This window comes from Oreochromis aureus, linkage group 20, assembly GCF_013358895.1.
Source record: "Oreochromis aureus strain Israel breed Guangdong linkage group 20, ZZ_aureus, whole genome shotgun sequence".
Classification (NCBI taxonomy): Eukaryota; Metazoa; Chordata; class Actinopteri; order Cichliformes; family Cichlidae; genus Oreochromis; species Oreochromis aureus.
Window position 1 is genome coordinate 6,905,267 of NC_052961.1, and position 23,812 is coordinate 6,929,078.

At 41.3% G+C, this 23,812-nt stretch overlaps 2 protein-coding genes across 4 annotated transcripts; one reads left to right on the top strand and one right to left on the bottom strand.

The window, feature by feature from the left end:
* Positions 1-413: 413 nt before the first annotated feature.
* On the bottom strand, positions 414-3,386 carry tuba1c (tubulin, alpha 1c). Its single transcript, XM_039604446.1, has 4 exons — positions 3,247-3,386; positions 1,878-2,100; positions 1,640-1,788; positions 414-1,541 (listed from the first exon to the last, which is right to left on the bottom strand). The coding sequence occupies exons 1-4, from the start codon at positions 3,247-3,249 to the stop codon at positions 561-563; spliced, it is 1,356 nt and encodes a 451-aa protein (XP_039460380.1). The 5' UTR covers positions 3,250-3,386; the 3' UTR covers positions 414-560.
* A 4,896-nt stretch (positions 3,387-8,282) lies between these two features.
* Positions 8,283-20,372, top strand: LOC116336552 (tubulin alpha-1A chain). Of its 3 annotated transcripts, XM_031760459.2 has the most exons (5): positions 8,283-8,419; positions 9,669-9,891; positions 9,987-10,135; positions 10,232-11,158; positions 20,262-20,372. In XM_031760459.2, the coding sequence occupies exons 1-5, from the start codon at positions 8,417-8,419 to the stop codon at positions 20,307-20,309; spliced, it is 1,350 nt and encodes a 449-aa protein (XP_031616319.2). In that variant the 5' UTR covers positions 8,283-8,416; the 3' UTR covers positions 20,310-20,372. The 3 variants fall into 3 exon arrangements, with proteins under 3 accessions (XP_031616319.2, XP_031616316.2, XP_031616318.2); XM_031760456.2 differs by lacking the exon at positions 20,262-20,372 and having other exon boundaries at positions 10,232-11,380; XM_031760458.2 differs by lacking the exons at positions 8,283-8,419; positions 9,669-9,891; positions 9,987-10,135; positions 10,232-11,158 and adding exons at positions 17,916-18,043; positions 18,779-19,001; positions 19,088-19,236 and having other exon boundaries at positions 19,335-20,372.
* The last annotated feature ends 3,440 nt before the right edge of the window (positions 20,373-23,812 follow it).

A 23,812-nucleotide genomic window follows, 5' to 3' on the forward strand; every position in this document is an offset into this window, starting at 1 on the left:
TCTTCATTAGTAAAAAGTAGGAAGAAAAAGAAATACTATTTGGTAACCAGAGGACTGAACAATTAATTCATTTTATTTCTCATCAGTGATAAATAACAGCCTTGAGATACGGCTGAGATACTGATATATTCTTTCTAAATTATTGATGATTATTCACACATGAATTAATGACACCATGTAGAAAAAAGTACTGGGTTTCTGTTGAAGTAATTGAAATTGAAACCAATTAGTTGTCTAGCTTCTGATTATAATAGATATTGTTAATGTTTAAGAAAACATAATATATCCATGTATATATACTGCCAAGCTTTGAGCTTTATATACCGAATCTTCAAAATTATAGCTCAAAATTTGGAGTTCCATCATTTTGTTGTTGTAAATATGTATTTGGGCTCAATAAACACAGGGCAAAGGACCACATCACAGAGGTTTTATTTAGAAGACAGCCGAACTTGACATTTTCAGGAGTTTTTAGTCTTAACAGCCAAACTGACAAACATTTCTGTTTGGAATGCATTCAAGAACACATTGCAATCAATTATTATCTGTTAATGCTTGTTTTAATACTCCTCTCCTTCCTCCTCTCCCTCGCCCTCAATGGAGTCGACTCCCACCTCCTCATAATCCTTCTCCAGAGCTGCCATGTCCTCTCTGGCCTCGGAGAACTCTCCCTCCTCCATACCCTCACCCACGTACCAGTGAACAAAGGCACGCTTAGCGTACATCAGATCGAACTTGTGGTCGAGCCGAGCCCAGGCCTCTGCAATAGCAGTGGTGTTGCTCAGCATGCACACAGCCCTCTGGACCTTGGCCAGATCTCCACCAGGAACCACAGTGGGGGGCTGGTAGTTGATGCCAACCTTGAAACCAGTGGGGCACCAGTCCACAAACTGGATGGTGCGCTTGGTTTTGATGGTAGCAATTGCAGCGTTCACATCTTTGGGCACCACATCACCACGGAACAAAAGGCAGCAGGCCATGTACTTGCCGTGGCGAGGGTCACATTTCACCATCTGATTGGCTGGCTCAAAGCAGGCGTTTGTGATCTCAGCCACTGAGAGCTGCTCATGGTAAGCCTTCTCTGCAGAGATGACTGGCGCATAGGTGGCCAGGGGGAAGTGGATACGGGGGTATGGCACCAAGTTGGTCTGGAACTCTGTCAGATCAACATTGAGGGCACCATCAAAGCGGAGGGAAGCAGTGATGGAGGACACAATCTGACTGATCAGCCTGTTCAAGTTGGTGTAAGTAGGACGCTCGATATCGAGGTTCCTACGGCAGATATCGTAGATGGCTTCGTTATCTACCATGAAGGCACAGTCGGAGTGCTCTAGGGTGGTGTGGGTGGTCAGGATGGAGTTGTAGGGCTCCACCACAGCGGTGGACACCTGGGGAGCTGGGTAGATGGAGAACTCCAGCTTGGACTTCTTGCCATAGTCGACAGACAGACGCTCCATCAGCAGGGAGGTGAAACCAGAGCCGGTGCCACCGCCAAAGCTGTGGAACACCAGAAAGCCCTGAAGACCAGTGCACTGATCAGCCTGAGGACAGAGAGGAGATGACAACCAGGCATGAGTTACTTCATTCAATTATTTAATTTGTACATACATTTTATACTAGCTGCTTTGAATTCACCCACCAGTTTGCGGATCCTGTCCAGAACCAGGTCAATGATCTCTTTGCCGATGGTGTAATGTCCACGGGCGTAGTTATTGGCAGCATCCTCCTTGCCTGTGATCAGCTGCTCAGGGTGGAACAGCTGGCGGTAGGTCCCAGTGCGTACCTCATCTATGAAAAGAAGGACATTTAATTAGTTTTCCTTTAAAGACGTTTTAATTTTCCTACATTATTGTTCAGCAAGCAGTGATGACACTTACCGATGACAGTGGGCTCCAGGTCCACAAAAACAGCTCTGGGGACGTGCTTTCCAGCTCCAGTCTCACTGAAGAAGGTGTTGAAGGAATCGTCTCCTCCTCCGAGAGTCTTGTCACTGGGCATCTGTCCGTCCGGCTGAATCCCATGTTCCAGGCAGTAAAGCTCCCAGCAGGCATTGCCGATCTGGACACCAGCCTGACCAACGTGGATGGAGATACACTCACGCTGTGGAGAGAAAAGAAAAAGAAGAAAAAGGTCATCTATCTATATTTAATTTGGTTTTCATTCCACATTTTGTCACTGCTTTTAGATGTAACCTCTCTCAAGACATGGATCTTAAGATTGGGCACATTTAGTTGCTCCCTCTATCTGAGATGAGCAGTGCAGCAGGAGGTACCTCCCTGCACCACAAACAGCAGGGAAAAGAAATGCCTGACAGCAGCAGCCCCCGCAGAGGCAGGACGCTCTCCTCTTTCCTCCAGTGTTTTTTGTCCTCTTGTCCTTTTATCCCACTCTCTTACCTCTCCCCCTCTTTTGCAAGCAAAAGCACACATGCAAATTGATTTCCCTGTGCAAAGGCGCACAGCCTGGAATATTCCCCTTGCTTCTATGTCTTGAGGATGCAAAATCACAGTGAAGAAAACATAAAATCAATCTAGCTAATTACATCTGTCTTTTTGTAATCCACGAAACCTTAATTTGGTCCTAATTAAATCATCATACAGGACACAAATCGTCTTTGAGAGTGTATGTTTATTTAATATTTCAGGACAAATATAAAAATAGAGGCATTTTGTTGTGTCAATTTATTTTCTTTAACCTTTAAATTAAATTAAATTAAAAAACACATTTGCTGCTGCATCCTATGAATTAAAAATGATAGCTGCAATTTAATTTCTCCATCCATCCCCACCCAATCTGCCCCTCCCTGCCTTTAAACAGGGTCCTGCGTTTAAGATGCCAGATTTATGATTTTTACGTGTTAAAATGACAAAAAATGTGAATATTTACATAAATAATGCTAATTATTTATATAAAAAGCAGCTCTATTGCCTTTATTGTCAGTCTAAACAACGCCACTCTGTGCATTGTTCTCATCTCTACACAATGCCAATCACATCGTGCCACTGCCGCAGACCAAATCTGTGCATCATCTCTGTAACACGATTTGTTTTCACGCTAAAATATATCTAAATCAAGTGTTTCGGTAACAATCTAGCTATTCTAGCGTTTATGTGTCTGCTGAGTTTTAAAAATGGTTTTCTAGCGATGGGAAACCCGTTCAACAACCGAGACACCGGCGCCTGACTAACCTGAAATTCCACCTTACAAAAACGGTTTCAGAGAGAGGAACGAAGGGAAATATCTTACCATGATTCCGTCTGAGGCTCAAAGAGGAAGAGGAGAAGGAGAAAATGTGAAGAAAGAGGCTTTTTAAAAAAGGGTCTGTTTGCGTCGCGTGTAGTACCCAACGGGGTCGATGCAACAACTGCTGAATGGGAGGGCGGCGCTACCAGATTTATACAGGCAGGGCAGGGGATTTGCTCCTGTGCACAGTGGAAAAAAACGCGTTTACTACCACCATTTGGTGGCTAATGCAGTTCTGACATAGCTACTAAGTGCTTTTGCAATTAAATATGAGAAGTACATTATATTAATATTTTAGAAGCCAGCATTGAAATAAGATAAATCGTGATTCTTACTAGTGATTATGTGGGTATGTTACGTTTTTTTGTTGGGGTGAAAAATATTCTCATACATTACATGACAAGAAAGACTGTCCACGAGCTCCTTGCAATGTAAATTTTAATAGCAGCAGCAGCAGAAGAAGAAGTCTGAATCCATTTTCAGTGAATAAAGGACTAGTTCAAACAAAGCTCATTTATTATGCATAGAGGCTTGAGCATCTATTATTTAGGTGTGGCAAGCTGCAAATCAATACAAAGCTGTCCTCAAGGTGAGATTTGGACTGTAAATATTTGTGGATTTTATTTTTTATTTTTCTACAAATGTAGTGCATTAATATCGATACTTTTGCTGCATCCACCCCACTGGTGCTGGTATCATCCGGGCACCCATGTTGGAGGAGTCTGCCATGGTATCTGCCTGCCATGCCAGCTCCTCGGATCTCCTCGCTCTTTGTCCTAGATTCTCTGCAATGATGTCATTCAGTGGGCCGATCACGTGGCGGCATGTCTGCCTGTGCGTCCGTTGTTCAGCAGCACCCAGTGTGGGTTGAGCTTCTTCTGGTTCTGCCCAGTTTGAGGAACTGAAATTGGCTGAACTGCAGTTTATGTGACATAGTGGCTGTGTTAGAGAACCTAAATGCCACTAAGACTTAACAATCTGCAGTTACAACATTAAAACCCGTCCCTTTAAGCTGTCTGAAAATCCAGTTGAGAATGGGAGTCACCTGAAAAGGCATGCAGCTTAATGCTTTTAAGTAAGGCTGAAAGAAAAAGAGAAAATCCTTGATGCAGTATAGTAGCCAACTAAATGTGGGATCTCTCATTAATTATTCAGCAGGGCAGTGAGGATGTATGATTTACAGCCAGCCTTTAGTGGTTGCTACACTCAAAATGAACTGCAGGAGATGAAAGAGAAGGACAGGAAGCAGCAATGGCTGACAGCCAGGACTTCTTGAGAGAACATTCTCCACTCCCCTTCCTCCTCCTCCTCCTCAGCAGCTGTGAGACAGGGAGGGTCTAAGCAGCTGCTCACCAAGAGGAGAGAGGGAGGATGGGAATGCTGTAGAGATGGGAGTGGTCCTTCATGGCGTTGAAACTTACCGCAATGCATCCTGCAAACTGGTAATCTGATACCCGACAAAGTGACCGAGCATCTTTTCCATCTGTCACAGCAGAGCTCGCATGCTGATGGCTTTAACACAGGTGCAGGCAGATCAACGACATGGATGTGTATTCATCCTCTAAGACAGAAACAGAGAAGCATTTCAAACTTTTGTTTGTGTGAGGCTGTTAGGGCGGGGCATCTCCTCACAAGAAAACTGGACTGGAAGAAAATTAATAAATAAATATAAAATAAGAAAATCAGAAAAATAAAAGCGATAATAATTTAGCTGAGAATGTAGGCCAGATTTCTGATGTAGGTCAGTATATTGAGTGCACATAAATCACAGCATCTCACATAAAGAAACACAGCTAAACCTACACACAATTCAAAATCACTGCGACAGCTGCTGTCATTTAGTTTTTAGATCTAGATTGCATCATTGAAATCTGCATGGTAAAATATGCAGAAAATAGAAAATATAGTATAGACAGACTGAAAATAAAATGCAAAATAATGTGTACAGTAAATGGAAATAACAAGTTTGTGTGGGTACATGAGGGATTGAAAAGAACGAAGGCAACAATAATTTGTTCAACCTCAGATCTGTGGCATTATATATTGCAAAAATAAATAATATAATGCACTGGTTTCCAAATGTGACATTGTGAGACAACTATATTTGATTAATTAATTATTAATTTAGTGCAGGAGCACTCTGCATGCATTCTTTTCCTCACGCTGCTCACCAGTTCAAGCATTTCGCCAACAGCTTCAGCTTGCCCGGGGATGTCAATGGCGCTCAGTGGGAGCAGATCATCAATCAAGAAAAGTCGGTGCTAAATAAATGGATGAGACACTTTAAGTCAAAGAATTTAATCAGAGAACAACACCACAGATTGCTGAACTGTCATAAAGTGTTGGATAAGCGTTGAGGTCTCTGCATAGTCAGGAAGAATGATTTTATTACCATTTAAACAACAACCTTGAATCAAACACTGCTTGAGCTTCAGTCATGGTGGATTGTTAATAGCTAACCCTTTACACCATTCTTGGTCACATAAATCCTGGAAACCACAAATCCACAAGTACCAAAGTCTAAGCACAACATCACAGTATAACGGAAATAATGATCACAGCATGACTAAATAAAGTATTTGAAGGTAAACATTAACAGTCCCATGAGGGTTTGTACTTCCCTGTACAGGAATGTTCTTTACTTAGAAAAATGAAATAGAAAAACTGAGTACTATTATGTTCCTGTGTATCTGGGCAAAATGTATGGATATCAGTATTATAAAAATGGTAAAGGCGTGTAAAGTTTTTACAGATGTCAAGTCTGAGGGTTTTCCCCATAGGCGTCTATGCGGAGTCCCCCCATGTAACCGTTAAAAAGAACGCATGATTCACTTTTCAGACTTGGAAGCTATGTCCGTCTTTTATACAATCTGTATTTTACATACACTGTGTGGCAATATTCTTGCTCAAAAATTCCAGGTGGCATGCTTGGTCCAGATATTAACCCACAAGAATCGCTGGTGCCCATCCCCAGCTTGGACAAACTGTGAGGGTTGCGTCACGAAGGGTCTCTGGCATAAAATCTTTCTTGCATCAAATGGGTGACATATAATATTGCTAGCTGTGTTGTTGTTGGAGATGATGGCACTGATGGAAGGACACAAGGCGCAGATGATGGTAGCAGAGCTATGAGAGGCACGGTTGAGATGGTTTGGACATGTGCAGAGGAGCAGTAGTAAATATAATGGGAAAAATGATGTTGAAGAGAACTGTCTGGCAAGAGGAAATGGGGAAGACCAAAGAGAAGATTCAGGAATGTAGAGGGGTCAGTGTGAGAGGAGAGGATGCAAGGGGATAGTGTTTGCACATGCAATTTATGTGGAGCTATAAACAATATTAACTAAGCTATAAAATATAATATACAAGATCTAAATTACGGGTAATATAATCATATATACTTAAAAGTGTTTACACAACCTTTAATTCAATAACTAGACTGTCTCATGTAAGCAGAGCATAAAATCAGGATGATCAAAGGTAAAAAAAACATGGATTTTTTAATGCTGACACAACTGGTTTCTTGGGATCCTTTTTTAGATGATGAGAAAAGACAATAAAATCTAGTCTTGTTTTCCATCTGCTGTTACTGTAAACACACATCTCTCGGGTCTGAGTCTCAAAATAAAGCAGCCCCTCGTTCAATGGGATACCACTTCTGCCCCTGGGACAACTGTTGTCATAGAGTTTCCTTTGTTGTTAGCAACCAAAGTGCTTAACTCCCTGCGAGTTGGCTCATGAAAACCAATTTATGGTCCGTTTCACTGAAATCTGAAGGTTTAAGAAACCAGAAGAGCCGCATTCACAGTCTCAAGAAAGAGTGACGCTTTGGATGAAGTGCACCGTGCATGGAATCAGTCAAGCCCCACCCTGATATCCTCACGACATTTTTCAGTTTTTACTGGCTCGATAAGACAAGGATGCATGCACATGCAGGGAAGAAAAAGCCTGTTTCTTTACAGACCGAGGCGTGATGATAGATTTTAGGAAAAACGTGGCTTATATCCCACCACAGAGGCAGCTGCAGTGCAGGCCCTTAATGCTACTATTTAAGCTGGACCACGTGACCACCAGATAAAGGCGGTCTATGTGGATACTGGTCTGTATCCAGGCAACTCCTTTATTCATTTCCTAGCAACCGTTAAATCTTGGGAGGGGGGCTGGGGGTTGGGCGTCGTTGGCCTACATGTCCCTCACATATGACTGGGCAGTTTGACCTCTTTTATCTAAAGAAGACTGGAAAACAAAGCCAAACGGCTGTTAATCTGCTCAATAAAACACCACATCTATCATGTAGAAGGCAGTAAATTTTGAACAGTACGTAAATGTAATGTATGCATGAAATCCTACAAAGGTCATATCAAAAATACATGTAACAGTGATGGTTTGATAACAACTAAAGTTTTTTTTTGTCGCCAGCCAACGTGGATGGGTGTTTAAACTCCTCTTTAGGTTAACTGCAAATGCACATTTTATAATTTAGCCTTAAGGAAAAGTAAGACACTGGACGATCCATATATATCCGGTGAAAGGCTTGAAATTCAGTCTGATGGTAACAAATTGGAGGGGCTATTTGAAGAAAGATGAGCTGATTGATTTGTATTGGAAAATGTGAAATAAAATAAGATGTATTATGGATAAAACTTGATAAAATCAATTATAAATAAAAGTGAATACAGTTTTCAATATCAGATGCAGAGAATAGTCCACTTTTTAAGTGTTTCTTGAATTTTATTACAAGCCTTCCCATTAGTTATTCTGTTTTTGTTTATTAGTTTTAGCATGAGGAGCGACATATGGAGAGTTTGTGTAGAGCAGCCCGGGTCTGTCTGGCGCAAACATGCTGAAAATTACGCAGCATTTTTCCCATAATCAGAGGCGCCATGCTTGCAGCACAATACGGCAGGATAGTAGGGTGGGGTCTGCTGGGCGGCCCTTGTAGTGAGGAGAACCGCTTATCCAATCGAAAACCGCGGAATGATTCGAAACGTCAGACTGACGGGAGATTGGCCAATAGGGCGCAGCAGCCACCGGCGCCGGGTCTTCCCTTGCATATATACCTCTGTTCATCCTCATGTGCGCCATTATCTCTTACATCGACCCCATAACAGTCGAATTGTAAGACTGCTTGTCGAGGAGCTTCTGCCAACCTCCACCGCGACTATAACATAACAAAATGGTAAGAACTTTTAAAAAAGCTTTGTTAACAGGCCATACTTGAGGCACACTTAAAAAAAAGGAAGGTGGGTGTGATTTGTAAGTTGAACTCTTACAAGGGAGGGTTGCTTTACCTTTAAATGAAAAGTGGGATTTAAAACTGTGTGGCTGATTTTGCTAATTAGATATTCAATTTCTTGCAGTATAGGGTGGAGGTTTTAGTCCCAGCTTGAGATGGGGAGATGCTCTGACGCCTTTCAATTGGGGGACGTGGCGGGCAGACCGAACAAAAGAGGTTTTCAGGGGTGGACAGAGGGAATAATGGAGGCTTCAGTCCAGCCGGTGACTCTGTGGTATTTTATTCTCTCACTGGCATGACTAAAGCCCCGGTCATCACTAGTCGTGACTGCGACGGGCTGTAAGGGTAATTCACGTCACTGGCAGGGAGAATGGCATTAAGCTGTATCAGCTTAAAAAGAATGCCCCACACCCACAGTAACCCAATCCTTAGGGAAAACTGGATGAAAATGCCCTGTCAGCGCGGCAAGCCATTAAAAATGCATGCGAGTAACGGACTCTCCCGGGCTGATAGTTACCGCACTGATGCACAGCCAGCCACCGAGCAGATGTACAGCCGGCCACCTAGTAGCATTTTCTGTTATAACGGTTTAGTTTCAGTGATGAGACTAAATCAGTGGCATTAACATATGGAGAGACCTAACACTGAATTAAAATGATCAATTCTCTGATAGCAAAGATGGCGCTGGAAGCGTAACTTCGAGGGGGGAAGGCAAAAACCGCATTTTGGGGCTAAACCGGCAAACTTTTGAGCCATTTTTCCACATTTGACTGGTGGTTCAACGCATGCAGTTATTATGCTGTAAAATCAATACCCGTGGGCATTACCATTATGGCTGCCTTGCTTCCTTGACTAAACTTTTCTCCTTTAACGGCTCAACCTTTTCTAATATTCACGCTTCCCAACGAATTTCACCGGCCCCGACGTCATCGGTTGCCAGAGTGAAGGGTTTGTCGCATAGCAACGCGGTTCCAGACACAATCCAGTGCACCTGTTGGGCGGGAAAAAAAAATAAGACTAGTTGTTGCTAATAAAAGAACATGTTTGGATCAGTAAAAGTGACTCTCACCCACAACGATTGAATTAAGAAAAACACTGAACAGTTTTTTACTTTTTTTGCTTGCACTACAAATGAATACATTTACAGCTAAATTAACCCCCCCATTATCGCTTTGTTTTCTTCTCTCCACAGCGTGAGTGTATCTCCATCCACGTTGGTCAGGCTGGTGTCCAGATCGGCAATGCCTGCTGGGAGCTTTATTGCCTGGAACATGGGATCCAGCCAGACGGACAGATGCCCAGTGACAAGACCATTGGAGGAGGAGACGATTCCTTCAACACCTTCTTCAGTGAGACTGGAGCTGGAAAGCACGTCCCCAGAGCCGTTTTTGTGGACCTGGAGCCCACTGTCATCGGTAAGTGTCATCACCGCTCGCTGAACAATAATTCAAGCAAATTAATATGAAAATACTTTTGAAGTGTAGCTAATGTAATGTCCTTGTTTGCATAGATGAGGTACGCACAGGGACCTACCGCCAGCTGTTCCACCCTGAGCAGCTGATCACAGGCAAGGAGGATGCTGCCAATAACTACGCCCGTGGACATTACACCATTGGCAAAGAGATCATTGACCTGGTTCTGGACAGGATCCGCAAACTGGTGGGCTAAATTTACAGCAGCATGTTTCAAATTTATCTTCAGAAAGACAAATTAAATAAAATAATCACTGGTTGTCATCTCCTCTTCTGTCCTCAGGCTGATCAGTGCACTGGTCTTCAGGGCTTTCTGGTGTTCCACAGCTTTGGCGGTGGCACCGGCTCTGGTTTCACCTCCCTGCTGATGGAGCGTCTGTCTGTCGACTATGGCAAGAAGTCCAAGCTGGAGTTCTCCATCTACCCAGCTCCCCAGGTGTCCACTGCTGTGGTGGAGCCCTACAACTCCATCCTGACCACCCACACCACCCTAGAGCACTCCGACTGTGCCTTCATGGTAGATAACGAGGCCATCTACGATATCTGCCGTAGGAACCTCGATATCGAGCGTCCTACTTACACCAACCTGAACAGGCTGATCGGTCAGATTGTGTCCTCCATCACTGCTTCCCTCCGCTTTGATGGTGCCCTCAATGTTGATCTGACAGAGTTCCAGACCAACTTGGTGCCATACCCCCGTATCCACTTCCCCCTGGCCACCTATGCTCCAGTCATCTCTGCAGAGAAGGCTTACCACGAGCAGCTCTCAGTGGCTGAGATCACAAACGCCTGCTTTGAGCCAGCCAATCAGATGGTGAAATGTGACCCTCGCCACGGCAAGTACATGGCCTGCTGCCTTTTGTACCGTGGTGATGTGGTGCCCAAAGATGTGAACGCTGCCATTGCCACCATCAAAACTAAGCGCTCCATCCAGTTTGTGGACTGGTGCCCCACTGGTTTCAAGGTTGGCATCAACTACCAGCCCCCCACTGTGGTTCCTGGTGGAGATCTGGCCAAGGTCCAGAGGGCTGTGTGCATGCTGAGCAACACCACTGCTATTGCAGAGGCCTGGGCTCGGCTCGACCACAAGTTCGATCTGATGTACGCTAAGCGTGCCTTTGTTCACTGGTACGTGGGTGAGGGTATGGAGGAGGGAGAGTTCTCCGAGGCCAGAGAGGACATGGCAGCTCTGGAGAAGGATTATGAGGAGGTGGGAGTCGACTCCATTGAGGGTGAGGGAGAGGAGGAAGGAGAGGAGTATTGAAAGGGACCTGAAGGCATTAGTTAAAAAGGAAATATTTGACTAAAATGTCTCCTTTAAAGCATTCCAAATACAAATGTTTTGTCATTTTGGCTGTTCAGTTCTAAACCCTTGGAAATGTCAAGTTTGGCTATGCTCTAAATAAAACCTCTGTGATGAAAAAAGGTTTAACTGTTTGTCTTTTAAATATTCGGTGATATTCAGAATGATTTTTTCAGAATGATTTTTAAATATTCAGAAACTTTATGACATATTGGTCATGAGTAAGTAGCACAAAAATGTTTGAATCATGTAATTTAAGATGTTTCAAATTCATATGTTTTTAAACATGCATGCAAAAAGCTGATTAGTTTTCTCAATTGCGTTCCAATCTTTTTTCTTCTTGTAATCGATACATAAATCCTACAGCTGTGTTTATAAATACTGTTCATAAATACATATTTCAAGTATTAGGGTGAACGATTGCTTGAAGTTTCAATGTTTAAAGTCAAGCTAAGAAAATCAGTTATCAGCAGGTGTTTAAAATTCACCTGCTGAATATCTGACTGATTCAGCTGACCTGAATGACAAAGGAAGACTCTTTCAAAGCTTAGGTACGACAACTGTAACAGCACCAGCCTGTGTGTGACCCACCTGCCACAAACTTTAATACAAAAGCAGTAAATTTAGGTCAAGTAATGAATAATATCATAAACTAACCACCTCCTATTACCAGTTTTGATTAAGTTTTTATATAAATAAATATGTTTATGTAAATATATAACTTGGCTGTGGCCCGCCTGCAGTACCTTTATGGTCCACCAGGGGGACCCACAGTTTAGGAATCCTTGCACTTTGACAAATCTTTTGACCGTAATGAGGATCCTGAGGTTTACAATGCGGTCTTCAAAATTAAACTGTAAAATAGTATGAACTGTTAAACTGAAACCTTCAACTCACAATAGATCCAGGGTGTGAGACTGGAAGGAGACACAAACCCAGCCTGATAGTGTCACAAGCTAGTGTGCTTCTAGTGTCCCAAGCCTGAATAAAGGGAGGGTTGTGTCAGGAAATGCACCCGATGCAAAGCTTGGGCTAAAGCCAATATGTGGATCCATCTGCTGTGACAACCTCATGGAAAATAAGGCTGCAGCCAAAAGTATTCCACTACAACTAAAATAAAAATACTGAACTGACAGCTGTAGTGAATTACTCTTCAGGTCTGGTAAGTCCACACAGGAACTATAAAATTAAACTATAAGAGGAACCTCAGATGGGAGGCACTCTCACCTGACCTCCTACTTTACTATTGTATCTAATGAAGCCAAGCAACGTCTTATCCTGACCTTATAAAAATATCTGGAGTTACAAAAGGTAAAAAGTACATAAATAAGGTTAGGTGAACATTTTTTTCCAGGACTTTTAGTGCATTGGTATTGGCGCAAATTTAATATTGAAACTATATGCTATGATACTTTTTTTTAGCCCCACAACCTCTGAAGTACAGGAGATATCCACATGAAATGTTCAGGGCTGAAAAACACATTTATGCTCTGTTACAAACTTCAACAAAATAGAATAGAATAGAATAGAATAGAATTCAACTTTATTGTCATTGCACGTCACAGGTACAGGGCAACGAAATGCAGTTTGCATCCACCCAGAAGTGCTTTAGCCATGATATAGATATATTACAATGTATATTAGCAATAATATAGATATGTAAGTATATTACAGAAATGGGTCTATTATGGTATGTTATAATGTACACGGTATGAAGTATGTTATGAATATGCTATAACTATAAGTATGTACAGGCTGTAGTGAGTACAAGCTATGTACAGGCTATAAATATGAAAAAAACTATACAGAAATATGAGATATACAGTTATACAGAAATGTGAACTATGCAAGTTATGAACAGTTGTAGGATTAAAAATTATCGTATGTACAGAATGATTATTTACACAGAACTATACAGTAGTGCAGTTAAGATAAATGAGATATGTGGATAATTTCTACAGAGGCTATATAAAGTGCTAGTGGTTGTGAGTGGTGGTTCAGTCCATGTTATTATTGTGTGTTTGAGGGTACAGTTGTCCATTGTGTGTGTGTGTGTGTGTAGGTGGTTGTGGGTGTGTGTATGTTCAGTCCATGAGTTTAACGTGGGTCAGATGTCAGGAGGCAGAGTTCAGGAGTCTGACAGCTGTGGGGAAGAAGCTGTTCCGGTACCTGGTGGTCTTAGTCCGGAGGCTCCTGTAGCGCCTCCCAGAGGGCAGGAGGGTGAAGACTCCATGTGATACATGGACTCCATGTGATACATGTGATAAATGGAGTGGGTGTGAAATACATTTCACACCCACTCCAAGTGGCACAATCTACAAACAAAATCTTATTTTTGCTCAGAATGATTTTCTATGACTACATTTAAGCATCAGTATCATAGGATATAGTTTCAATATTAAATTTGCGCCAATACCAATGCACTGCTTATGTTTAAAAGTAACAGAAGAAAGCAGCGGTACCCTGGATGTTTTTGTCTATTTCTGATAATTTGTTTGAGAAAACGTCCGAGTACAATATATGGGATTGATGGCTGGTCGCATTAAGTTATCATATAAAAGTTCTTCTTTTTACCTAAATTTTGATACCAGGTTTATCTTTTATCGTTGTGAAAAGGAAAGTTTTTCACAGGATTTTCTAGACCTGTAAAAAAACTGAGTGAGGTATATGATTCAGTAACTCAGAGAAGCACCTTTAGCAGCAATAACTTGGAAGTAATCATTTTCTGTATGACTCGATTGGTGTCTTGATTCAGTGTAGAGGAATTTTGGTCCACTCTTCTTTATTAGAGTGCTTCATTGGTAATTTAGGTTAGCAAGTATTTGTTATTGCACAGCTTTTTAAAAATCCCACCATAGCATTTCCAGTAGGTACAGACCTTGACTTAAACTGGGCCACTGCAAAATCTGGACTCTTTTCTTCTTCAGCCATTTTCATATAGATTTGCTGCTGTGTTTGGGAACTTTGTTCTGCTGCATGACCCAGTTTCAGTCAAGCCTAGCTGTCAGACAGATGGCCTTACATCTGACTCTAGAATACTTTGATATACTGAGGAGCTCATGGGCGACTCAATGACTGCAAGGCGCCCAGGTCCTGTGGCTGCAAAAAAAGCCCAAATCATCACTCCTCCACCGCCGTGCTCACAGTTAATATGAGGTGTTTGTGCTGATTGACTCTTTTTACCAAATACGGTTGTGTGCATTGTAGCCAACCATCTCCACTTTGGTCTTGTTTGTCCAAAGGGTTGTTACAAATCAGATACTAACATAAGCTGTGATGCTGTGTTCTTTTTTAGAGACCATGGCAGCCCTTCCAAACAATCTGTAGTTGTTCAATCTTTTTCTAAGTGTACTGACATGAACTTTAACATTTAACATGCTAACTGAGGTCTGTAGAGTCTAAGATGTAAGGACTCTACAGATTACAGGCATTCCACAGTCAGGATGTACTTAGTTTTTCATACATTGGTTCTGGATTTTGGCTCAATTTTTGTTAAATAAATGATGTGTCGTTGTTCATCTGAGGTTGTATTTACCTGCTTTTAAGACCTCGTCTTATCACCCGATATGTAAAGCCTTAAGCGTGATTTATGGTCCTACTAATGTGTCCGTCTGTGTACAGTGGATGAAAAGGGGTTTTTACACACCACTAATGTCTTCCGAACTCAACATCACCGAATTGAGTGCTGAATGACTTACAAATGGGCCGGAATGGGGGAGGGAGCGACAGCGGACTGGGAAAGCATGAAGCATAAAACGAATGTTAAAGATAAAAAATTACAGCATGAAAAGTACAAACAGTGGCTGCGGTGGACAGTTTTCAATACTTATTTCCTATTCAGATCCTTGCACGTTATAACGTTGCTGTTCTCAACAGATGGCTGATGGACCAACAAACAAGAGTAGCCCACATATTTTCCACACTGCCTCCATCTACAGCAAACACTCTCAGCATTCCATAACTACCTGTCTACCTGCCTTCACGCTATCACAGCTCAAGCATAAAACAAGCATTAGAACTTTAAAGGGTCTATTTTCTTTTTTGGCATGATTGCATTACAGACAAATTGTACATAAAGTAATTATTCTGATGAAAAAGGATGCCCATTAGTGTTATAGGGATTAGTACTGATGTTAAGATGTCAAGCTCATTTTAAACCGTTTATATTCTGTTTAATCTACAGTGATTTATCATATTCTATAACATAACATGTTTGTAGTGGCTGTCCTGTAAGGAATACATACCTCCAAAACAGCTTTTAATGAGCTCAGAAAAACAGCTCAACTACTTGATTAAAGGGTTAAAAAGCATAATAAAATATATCGATAAATAAAAATTACAGCTGAATTAAAAGGCTTGAGCACTCTGTGACATGGTTAACTGTCAGTATTCACAGGAGGATTACAAATATTAATGAAAAAGTAAGTTCAAGATACTAATACTAATCTGAAAGTGTTTGTGGCGCCTTCATCTGTTCAGTTTATTAAACAGCAAGAAGCGACTGTGCCACAAGATGGCAGTATAATACAGGATAGACGCAAACACTTTGCTTTCACTTTGAGACATTTTAATTTCTGCCTGCCTATTTTTTTTTTTTTTTTAATTTAACTGAACTGCTGAACTGAACGAACTGAACAAAGCACTGCTTACTTTGCTTTGCTTTGCTTGCTCTGACACAACGCCACTGCTGTAGCTGTGACTTCTTCTGGGTCAAAATAAAATTCTAGCCCTTTTTCACTTGCCTTTAAAATTTGAGATTTGTGGAATGGGAGTTGTAAATGTAATTGTAATTTTAAACAGAACTTAGATGTGATTTTCAGGCTTGAAATTTTCACATCTTCTCCCTTTAAAAGTAATGAAGACTCACTGAAAAGGCAAAAATGCAACTTAGAAGACATCATCTTAAAATACCTAAATTTAGGCTTGGGACCTAAATATTCATATAGTATAAAAATATTTTGCATGCATTTCATTAAATATGCTAATAGTAAAAATATCAGCTGATTCCTAAGGTGGTCAGGTGGGATTTTTCTTTTGTAGAGTTGTATAATGATTTTCAGTCTTTTAGGCTTGCTATCCTTGACAAAGAAGCAGTGTCTTGGAGCCATTTCAGATAGCAGTCTTCTCTAAACTCAGACATTTTTATTCAGTTTGCCAGTTTTTAAGCATGCTTTTTCTTCATTTGTCTACCACTTGTCCAGTTCCTATAATTTTTTAAAAGCACATTTGCTAAATATTCAGCTAACTCTATGGGAATCACCTGTTGGTGCAAAATACCATATTATGTCTGTCTAAGTGGGTTATCATTAGCATTTTTTATAGATTCCCCCACTGAAACTGGAACAAATAATAAGTGAGTTACTTCGATATGCTTGAATCCTTCACAGGTCAGTTTTAAGTGGGTTAATAAACAAACAGAAATTCCTCTGAAATTGGTCAGGTATTTGTATTTGCTGTAACTGTTGCTCCCCTATTGGCCAACTGGATAAATAAAGGAAAATAGGGTACATGGATTGGACTGAATGTGAGTGAAAAAACAGCCAATGCCCAAAGAAAAACTTTCAGGAAAAGTCTGGAGAACTATTGTTACTTAAAAAAGTTCTACAAGAAGCACAGCTCAGGGGAAACAAAGCATAAAGAAAAAAGAATGGCTCAAGACTTAATAAAGACTTAATGTAAGATTACCCTCCATGTTTTGGGGGGTGGGGTGGGGTAATTTACTTTTTGTGTAAGTCAGTATGTTTGTGTTTTTACTTTGTCAGGCTTCCTGTTTTGTGGAAAGAAGAAAAAGCTGTTTTTGAAATGTGCTCTATAAATACATCTCGCTTGTGACTCTTTGGGCCCCGAGCACCAGGTTAGGAGACATAAATCTACAGTGTTTAGAGGTACACAGATATTAAAAAACAAGCCTGCAGCTCCAAAATGCATCAGGTCTGGTTAAGTAATAATGTCATATGTGATGACAAGTTTTTTTTCTTACAAAAGGTTTTTTTTTTTGTTTTAAATTTTGCTGATAATAATGCTGCCCTTATTTTTGAGGGAGTCTTTTGGAGTGGATTTCTAAGTGTCATTTTCTTTATTTGAATACTTCTCCCAACACTCTATATTGTGCTCATAATACTCACTGAATGTCATTTAACTAAATAAAGCAGGACTGTGGAACTCAAGGTATATCCCCACCCTCCAAGAAACAAGTCTCACCATTCTGTAACCGGGATGAATTTCCTCCAGGCACTTGGACATAAAACCGGCACGTATAGAATCACCTGTTATATTAAAAAAAACGCCTAAAAACTTATTTTTCTTCCAAATAGGGGTTAAAAAAGTTTTTTTTTCCCTCGGGAAAACATATCTTTTTTCCCTGTTTACTTTAATTGCCATGTCTTTCTCTTACAATGTATCCTACAATATTTGGTAGATGCTGTAAAGTATGAATGAAAACAGACAATAAAAACTTAAATGTGAAATCACTGGAAAAAAAACGCACACTTCCTGCCTGAAACACGCTGCTGACAGCTGGGATTGCCTCACCTTCCTGAAAAGTTTGTGCCGTGTCAGGCTGAACGTGACGCTTACAATCTAACCAATAGGAATAGGGCTCATGTGACGTAACCCAATCAGATTCAGCGGAGCGTTTCCGGCGGGTGAGCGAGTATAAAAGGCCTCGCCCAGACTGTACGCATCAGTTGCCTCTTACACAGGACTCATAAAGGCCTATTTGTGGGAGCTAACGTTTTTCTCGCTTCCTATTCCTCATTTTAATCCTGAAACTTATCAACATAAAGAAACATGGTGAGTGTTAAGGTTTTTTTTGTCTTATCCTACAATTAAGTTTAAACTGAAGTTATATCACGTGGTAGCCGGTAATTCAAATCAGCTGAAAGGGTTATTAAGTTCAGCCATTGTACTTTAATAGCGAGAAGAAGTTATCATTTCAGGCTGCTAACCAACCCCAGTGTTCAACAGACTTTTAGTGTATTTTTGGTGTAGCGTGACGGGGCACAACCCAAATTCCAAGTTCAGCCCTGTCTGTCTGTTTCCGGCTTTTCATGCGCACATTGACCTAGTTGGCAAAGGTCAGCCTGCAGCATTCCTCTGATTAGCACCTCTCTGAAGAGGCCTGGCCTTTGTGAAATTGAAGCCACGGACTCGGCAAACAGAAGGAGCTCACTTAAAGCTTTATGGGTTTTTTTTGTCTTTTGTTTGGTTTGATGTGAAAATGTTTGTTCTTGACACAAAAGATTTGCTTGTTCCTTTGCTTGATGTACATGTGATATTTCTAAAGGGCTCAGATGTTATCAGCCTTCAGGGGGATATAATCATGACTGTGGCATGCAACTGCTAACAAAGAGCCTTATTTATTTTCTTCCTCTTCCTCATGTCTCACATTAGTTCCAGAGCAGGCCTGAACATGTGATGAGTAGCTTTTATCTACTACTGGGATTAAAAAAAAAAAATAGAATGGATGCCAAATGTGACTGGTTTTGTTTTTTTTTTTTTTGTTTTTTTTCCCCCCTCTCTCCACAGCGTGAGTGTATCTCGGTGCACGTTGGTCAGGCTGGTGTCCAGATCGGCAATGCCTGCTGGGAGCTTTACTGCCTGGAACATGGGATCCAGCCGGACGGACAGATGCCCAGTGACAAGACCATTGGAGGAGGAGACGATTCCTTCAACACCTTCTTCAGTGAGACTGGAGCTGGAAAGCACGTCCCCAGAGCCGTTTTTGTGGACCTGGAGCCCACTGTCATCGGTAAGTGTCATCACCGCTCGCTGAACATTAATGTAGGAAAATTAAAACATCTTTGAAGCAAAACTAACGTAATGTTGTTTGCATAGATGAGGTGCGCAGTGGTACCTACCGCCAGCTGTTCCACCCTGAGCAGCTGATCACAGGCAAGGAGGATGCTGCCAATAACTACGCCCGTGGACATTACACCATCGGCAAAGAGATCATTGACCTGGTTCTGGACAGGCTCCGCAAACTGGTGGGTGAATTCAAAGCAGCTAGTATAAAATGTATATACAAATTAAATAATTGAATGAAGTAACTCATGCCTGGTTGTCATCTCCTCTCTGTCCTCAGGCTGATCAGTGCACTGGTCTTCAGGGCTTTCTGGTGTTCCACAGCTTTGGCGGTGGCACCGGCTCTGGTTTCACCTCCCTGCTGATGGAGCGTCTGTCTGTCGACTATGGCAAGAAGTCCAAGCTGGAGTTCTCCATCTACCCAGCTCCCCAGGTGTCCACTGCTGTGGTGGAGCCCTACAACTCCATCCTGACCACCCACACCACCCTAGAGCACTCCGACTGTGCCTTCATGGTAGATAACGAGGCCATCTACGATATCTGCCGTAGGAACCTCGATATCGAGCGTCCTACTTACACCAACCTGAACAGGCTGATCAGTCAGATTGTGTCCTCCATCACTGCTTCCCTCCGCTTTGATGGTGCCCTCAATGTTGATCTGACAGAGTTCCAGACCAACTTGGTGCCATACCCCCGTATCCACTTCCCCCTGGCCACCTATGCGCCAGTCATCTCTGCAGAGAAGGCTTACCACGAGCAGCTAACTGTATCTGAGATCACAAACGCCTGCTTTGAGCCAGCCAATCAGATGGTGAAATGTGACCCTCGCCACGGCAAGTACATGGCCTGCTGCCTGCTGTTCCGTGGTGATGTGGTGCCCAAAGACGTCAACGCTGCCATTGCCGCCATCAAAACCAAGCGCTCCATCCAGTTTGTGGACTGGTGCCCCACTGGTTTCAAGGTTGGCATCAACTACCAGCCCCCCACTGTGGTTCCTGGTGGAGATCTGGCCAAGGTCCAGAGGGCTGTGTGCATGCTGAGCAACACCACTGCTATTGCAGAGGCCTGGGCTCGGCTCGACCACAAGTTCGATCTGATGTACGCTAAGCGTGCCTTTGTTCACTGGTACGTGGGTGAGGGTATGGAGGAGGGAGAGTTCTCCGAGGCCAGAGAGGACATGGCAGCTCTGGAGAAGGATTATGAGGAGGTGGGAACAGATAGCTTGGGAGAGGATGATGAGGGAGAAGAGTATTAAATGGCTTAAAGGTCCTGTGCCATTTATTGATGTCATAAATAAAAATTGCAGTCATTGAACAAACTTTGTCTTTTTCTTTTTAAAATATATGAATATACTGTAAAGGACACTCGATATCAAATTCTCAAATTTAGAATTTCAGTTATTAGTTCTTAATCTAACTTGTGTGGAATCAAAGGGCTCACATGATGCTGTAATCCTTTCTGGTATGCACCACTTTAGAAGCCAAAAATCTGCAAAGCCCATGCATCACACAAAGGGTTGAGCCTTTCTTTTAGGTCAGAGCAATCATAACGTTAACATTTCAAAATTCCCCACTTAATAAAGATCTCATAACTTGATTTCACATTTTTCATCTCATCAGCATCCATCTGTAGCGGCTCTACATCCCAAACCTTGCAAGACCCACTGTGGTTTAATATAATCTAACGGGTGTCTTGTGTGGTCCCTAACAGTGTTTGAAAGGAAAACTGATGAAAGTCTAGTCACTTGGGGGCAGTGATGCTCCACAGATGTTCTGAATCAACATGTTGAAGCTGATCCACACTCACATTGTTCGTGCTCCACTTGTTTTATCCATTTCAGTTCATGATTTAGAGGTATTCATTTCCCAGTGAGGTACAGTGCTTCTCATTACTGAAGTGGCAATCCAGGCTTATGCCCACAAAGGTCACTGTGCACCTCAACTATAAGTTATGCCAGTTCATACAGTTTTGTAATGAAACTTAAATAATCATGTCACTGATAAGTTGTTGCAGTGTGAGCTCAGTTTAATTACAGTTTACAGTGAATCGTGTTAACCACCATGACTGATGAGGACAATGAGCAGATGGGTCAGACTTTGTGAAGTACCCTCACATCTATAAAACAATAAAGGTGCCATTCATCAGGTCGTACAGCTATTTTTAAAGCATGACCGTTTGAAAATTGCAAAACAAATGGAAATGTGTTGAGGATATTGTGAGCACAGTCAAATGTTTTAGCGACTGGTGTACTCTGGAAAAATGTCTCTCCCATTTGTCTCCAGCTTTGTCTCCGCATGTAATTTGAGACATATGTTTGCCCTCTCATAACTTTATCTACATTTTTCTATGTGTATGTGTCTAAGGTTTAAAATATGAATGTCTTTTTTATGATGATTATTTATTTTTTAATGGAATAACAAAGTGACTTCAGCCAAATGCCCCCGTTCATATGGTCTGCTGCCACCTCTGCTCATACCTCCAGTATTTCTATAGGATGGATGAGAAACAAAAAATAGAAAAGCAGAAAATAGCCCAGATTTCAGAGACTCCAAGTAATAGGATTTAAAAGATGAATTGCAATGGCAATTTTAGCTTTATCTATTTTTATGTTTTTCTAATAAAATGGTGCATGATTTCCTTTTAGTACTGTCATGTATATCCCTGACACTAAGAGGCATTACTTTTAAATAACTGCAACATAAGTTTGTTGGGAACTGTAAGAGATTAAATATTCTCAAGTATAGAAAACTCTGAATGTCAGCAGCCTCATACAACTTACTTCTTATTAAACCTGTGAAGTGGACGTGTAACGCTGTCAAAAAGAGGCCTAAAGGCAGAATGTGGGGTACCCATAATGTAGGTTATACAGTAATTGATTCATCATCATGCAGGAAATGTCATACTGTCAATAATGGCAACAGCACCCTGCCACCTGGCATTCCTTCCCCTCGGTGCACCCCTGCTTGACAAGAGGCCAAAATCTGATTCCACACTGTATGTCCTGATAAGTTAGATCGTCCACCAGCCAAGGACATCTGCGTTGAGAGAAGCCCTTCACGCAGGGGCAGTGCCAGAGCATAGGCACTGGGCGGGAACCCAACTTTCAAAGGGGTGGATTTGGCTCACATCAATTTACTGTTTCAAGTCCATTATGTGCAGGAGGTTATTATAGGTACTAAAAGTGAAGTAAAAACTGAAACTAGGTGTTAGAAAAAGAATGAACTGAAACAAAAATAAAAACTAAACAGAAGGTTAACTAAAATGATAATGCACTTACAAGATTAACTAAAATAAAATAAACACTAAATCTTATTTTTGGTCTTTGATGAGGTCAAATTTGTAAATCAGTTCACCAAGACAAGGATGTCTACATAACCTGAAAATGTTTATATACACATTAAAATATAAAGCTAACAGTGAAACTGAACATTTTCAATTAATAAAAATGAAACTGAATGACTCAATCCGCTGTGGAAACTAAAATCAATTGAAATAAAAATTAATAAGAAACATGTAACTCTGATGTTCAAAGCTATACTTGTAGTCACGTAACAGAGCCATAAAAGAGAGGTTATAAACAAAGATGCAAAGCAGAAAAACCCGTTGGATTTACATTACATTTAAAACAGCAGGTCTACTGCAGAAGGCTTTAATAAACTTCTAATTTGGCCACATTTACAGGCTATACAACAAATTCAACTGAAGGATAAATAACCGACTTTAAACTATCTGACGAACAGATATTCTTAACTACAAGCATTCAAGTGGCTAAATTAATTCACCACATACTAGAAAAGTTGGAGTCACACTGCAGAAGTTCTCACCCCATTTTTATTTATTTTTCGATTGTCTCGCCAGATCATGCATTAAAGCTGCATGAGCTGACGGATGACTGTTTTTACTATAGCTCCAAAGACAGAGTGTAGGATCATCGTCTTCAGTCATACTAGTGATCCTTATGACTGTATTAGCACTAAGCCTGAGCTTCGATATTTTTTACTGGAGTGACTTAGTGCAGATGTTTATTTTAAGTTCTTTTAACCGTAAAACTTATTTATATAATTTGGAAAATGTATCGGTAACATTCAGATGATGGGGAACAAAGGCCTTATACCTGAACAGCAAATGAGGCGATTTCCATAACCTGTTTTCTCACATCCTTGTTGCTGTTTTTCAACCTCATCTAGCTTCTCTTTCAGGCAATAACCCGATTACCCAATCTGCATCATTAGTACCTTTCCACTGAATTTCCAACCTTTTCACATAATCCTGAACAACAGCCACAATTTTGGCAGTATTATTGCCCATCTTTAGATTCACACCTGCGTGCTGTCGGTATCTCTGTTAGAAGAGGAGTGAGAAGGTGGCTGAAGTCAGCCTGGAACAAAAAAATCAGCAAAATTTAAGGATTGGTGACCAATCAACTTCCAACATACTTTTCTCTAGCTCAAGGCTATTATTTAAAACCGCTCTGGATCAGAGCTTTTAGTTGAGGTTTGAGGTAGAGGTGCACACAAACCTGAGAATAGAAGTTCCAGATCCCACTATTAGGACTCATTTTTTTTCCGTTCCTGGCATCTCTTGGACAACTTAGTGCAAAACCTTCTGGTTGGAAGAATCAGTGTTCTTTGCAAATAGGTGGCAAGTGACCAGATCCATTAAGCCCAGATGTTAGATCTTCATAATGTTTCTTTATAATTCTGAAGTCGATAAAAGCCAAATGTTGATATGAAAGTGTAATATATCCATTCTTCATAT